At 30.5% G+C, this 3,081-nt stretch overlaps 1 protein-coding gene across 5 annotated transcripts in view; it reads right to left on the bottom strand.

Annotated features, from left to right (window-relative positions):
* Nucleotides 1–3,081, bottom strand: part of LOC115246240 (proto-oncogene tyrosine-protein kinase ROS-like) — a 25,337-nt gene that overhangs the window by 14,750 nt on the left and 7,506 nt on the right. For all 5 annotated transcript variants that reach the window (XM_029824945.1, XM_029824950.1, XM_029824949.1 and 2 more), the window contains one exon: nt 1,053–1,146. In XM_029824945.1, coding sequence (XP_029680805.1) covers nt 1,053–1,146 — 94 coding nt within the window. The remainder of the gene's footprint in view (nt 1–1,052; nt 1,147–3,081) is intronic.

Raw genomic sequence — 3,081 nt, 5'->3', positions numbered from 1 at the left:
AAAAATATTTACCTCTAAAAAAAATAGCTTATAAAAAAATTTTCCTCTAAAGAATAAAAAGTAAAAAATAAATATAAAATCAATAATAACGGTCAAGTATTTAAAAATAATTCATTCGGTTTGTGAGGATTTGTAATTTGAAATAGTATTTGTCATAAAATCAATCTTGCATTTTATTAAAAATATTATAGATTCTCTTGAGAAAATTAAAATGCATCTTATTTTTATTAAAAAATTACACTATTATGTTCCAAATAAATATTTTGTATAATATATAAAATAGCACTGTTATATTGCGGATATTATTACAAATAGTAAATCATAAAATTACTTAACTCTTACTGCAATAATATCGATCACATCGATCATCAATTTCGAATTTAAAAATGCCCCGTGCCAAATTGATCGACTTGTTTTGAAATTAATCATAAGCTTTACTAGAGGCCCGGAACGAAAAAGGTTAAGATTAAAATGACATACAAAAACTTGGCGTGCCCGGATCGCACCATAAGTCATACATTTTTATTAATATATTGATAATGATTTCTGATAATCTTTTGGAAATTTTATTTCAGATCGGGCACGCTAAGTTTTGGGAGCAAAGCCTCTCCCTCGCCTACGCGTAAAAGTCATAATTTCTTGTATTTTTATAATTTAACAGCACAGGGCAATATGGGATGGACCTTGCTTCGCGCAGAAAGTTGCAAACTCATTGTGAAATCGTGTAATTATAAACCTCGTTTCGCATCTGAAGCACCGGGCGATATGAGCAGTACCTCGCTTACCAAATGTATATGGTATCGGAAAATTACGTGTTATTCAGTGAACCTTTTTTGTTAAATATCTCAAAAACTATACGAGAACGCCAAATAAAATAAAGTGAATATTAATAAACAACCTCATTCTTACAACATATGTGAAGGTCAAGGTCATCAAGGGGGGCGAGATATCTGCTAATATAAATAATTAGCAAGTATAACAGAATCAATGTTATTATATGTATGTATCGTTAAATTTAAAAAAAATATAGATTGAGCATTTAGATTTTTTACCTGAATGTCACATAAATGTCGTCTTCTTTATTTGGGAACCCATTGTAGAACTCGACAAATGCTTTGAGAGATGTTGGTTTGCGCAAAGTGCTATCTAAAAATTTAACAATTATACAAATAGGCATAATTATATACAAAAACATTAAATTAATTATTTCAGTAATCCAGAAAAAAAATTTAAAATAAAAATAAAAACAAGGAAAAATAGAGATAAATTATATACGGAAATTAGCACAGCAAGTGTTGACTTTGGAAATAATAAAATATTATAAAAAAGTTTAAATGTTTTAAGACTTAAAGAAGTAATTGTTAATCCATAATAAAATCAAACAATAAAGCATTAAGCGTTTTTCGGAAATATTTTATTGATTAAGAAATCAGAAGTAAAATATTTGCAACTGTTTAAAAAAAATAAACTAAATAATAGCATAATTAAATAATATAATTGAATGCTTTATATTAAATCTGGATTAATTTTACATACAATATGTAGATTTTTCTTTCTCTTTTTGCGGCAAAATGAAATTTATATTACAATACAACAATAAAATTAAAAATTATACAAGATTTAAATGATAAATATTAATTAATAGAAAAGGAAAGGCCAATTGGAACCTGGACGCGTTACTTAGAGCGTAACAATTGTATACTGTTTTAATAAACGATGTTAATACATATATAGTATAAAATTATGAATCAAAGTTTCGGCCAATTTCGGGTCTTTATCAATGAATTTTGATTCCATGCATTCATTGATAAGGACTCGAAGTGGGCCCAAACGTTTGATTCATAATTTTACAATATTTGTGCATTAACATTGTTTATTAAAACAGTATACAATTATTACGCTCTAAGTACCGTGTTCAGACTCCAATCGGCCTTTCCTTTTCCACTAATTGAAATTTATATTCTTCTCGTTGTCAAAAAATATTTTTTTTAGATTCTATTTTTATTCTTTCTTAAATGTAAATTTACAATCATTTTTGACGTAGATCTTTTTGTAACGTGGTTTATGGTTTATGCATTTCTTTACAACTTACCAATAGATTCTGGAATCTCAGACATATTTGTAAATGGAATCTCATCAATATTATTTCTCACGCTCACATTATCAGGATAACTCCGGTCAGATGTGAGATTCTGTAAAATGTGATAATCGTTGTTCTCTATAATAGTGGAATATCCTTGATAAAGTATAACATACGAAAAGAATTAAGTAAGCACCGCTGGACCACAAACGCGGCAATTTCCGGTACTTTTAATGATAAATAATATATGTACAAATAAGTAAAATTGCCATGAAATTTCTTGTTTGTTCAATCATAGCGGCTTGATATTTTTCTTATACCTCTCCTAATTGATAATATGTTAAATACAGTATAGTTACATTTTTACAAAATCTGTTTTTATTGTTTTTCAAGACATCTTCTTGTATGTCAAACATGATTCTTATATCAAAGAGAAAGAATTATCACACAAATTGACATAGCTGCATATGCATAGCATAATATAGTCTGGATCAATAAGCATGTTATATAAATTAATATAATGATCATTGATTCAGACGATCTTATGCTATTGTTGCGTTCGTCGCTCTCTCACTTTCTCACACTCGCGCACACGCAATAAAAGGACACTTCCGTAAAAAGGAGAACAACTTTATACACAGAAATATTATATACAACAAGAGTACAGCATTCATTAATATTCGTAACCGAATATGACACGCGTCTTTCCAGACCGAAGGCCCCCGGAAAACCACAACCCAACTTCGTTTAACAAAACCCCCTCGTTGTTAGGGAGAACGCCTTGCAGCTAATGTCTCGCCAAGCATCCAGCGCGAACATAACACCGAGCGTCCAGCGCGAACGTAACACTGCCCTCCTTCTTCAAGATTGTCGTCCCCACAATCCGTGATCGACGAGTCTATGTTGAATGGGTTGACTGCAGTCCACTTCTTCCAAAGCGAAGACTCCAGGGTGTCACAATGACTCCTTACTCTACCCTGAGCTGCTGCTGCAGGTTACCG

The sequence above is a fragment of the Formica exsecta genome, unplaced genomic scaffold (genome assembly GCF_003651465.1).
Source record: "Formica exsecta isolate Colony F162 unplaced genomic scaffold, ASM365146v1 scaffold1415, whole genome shotgun sequence".
Taxonomy (NCBI): Eukaryota; Metazoa; Arthropoda; class Insecta; order Hymenoptera; family Formicidae; genus Formica; species Formica exsecta.
Note: the sequence above shows the minus strand (reverse complement) of the source record. Positions and strands in the feature narration are given on the sequence as shown.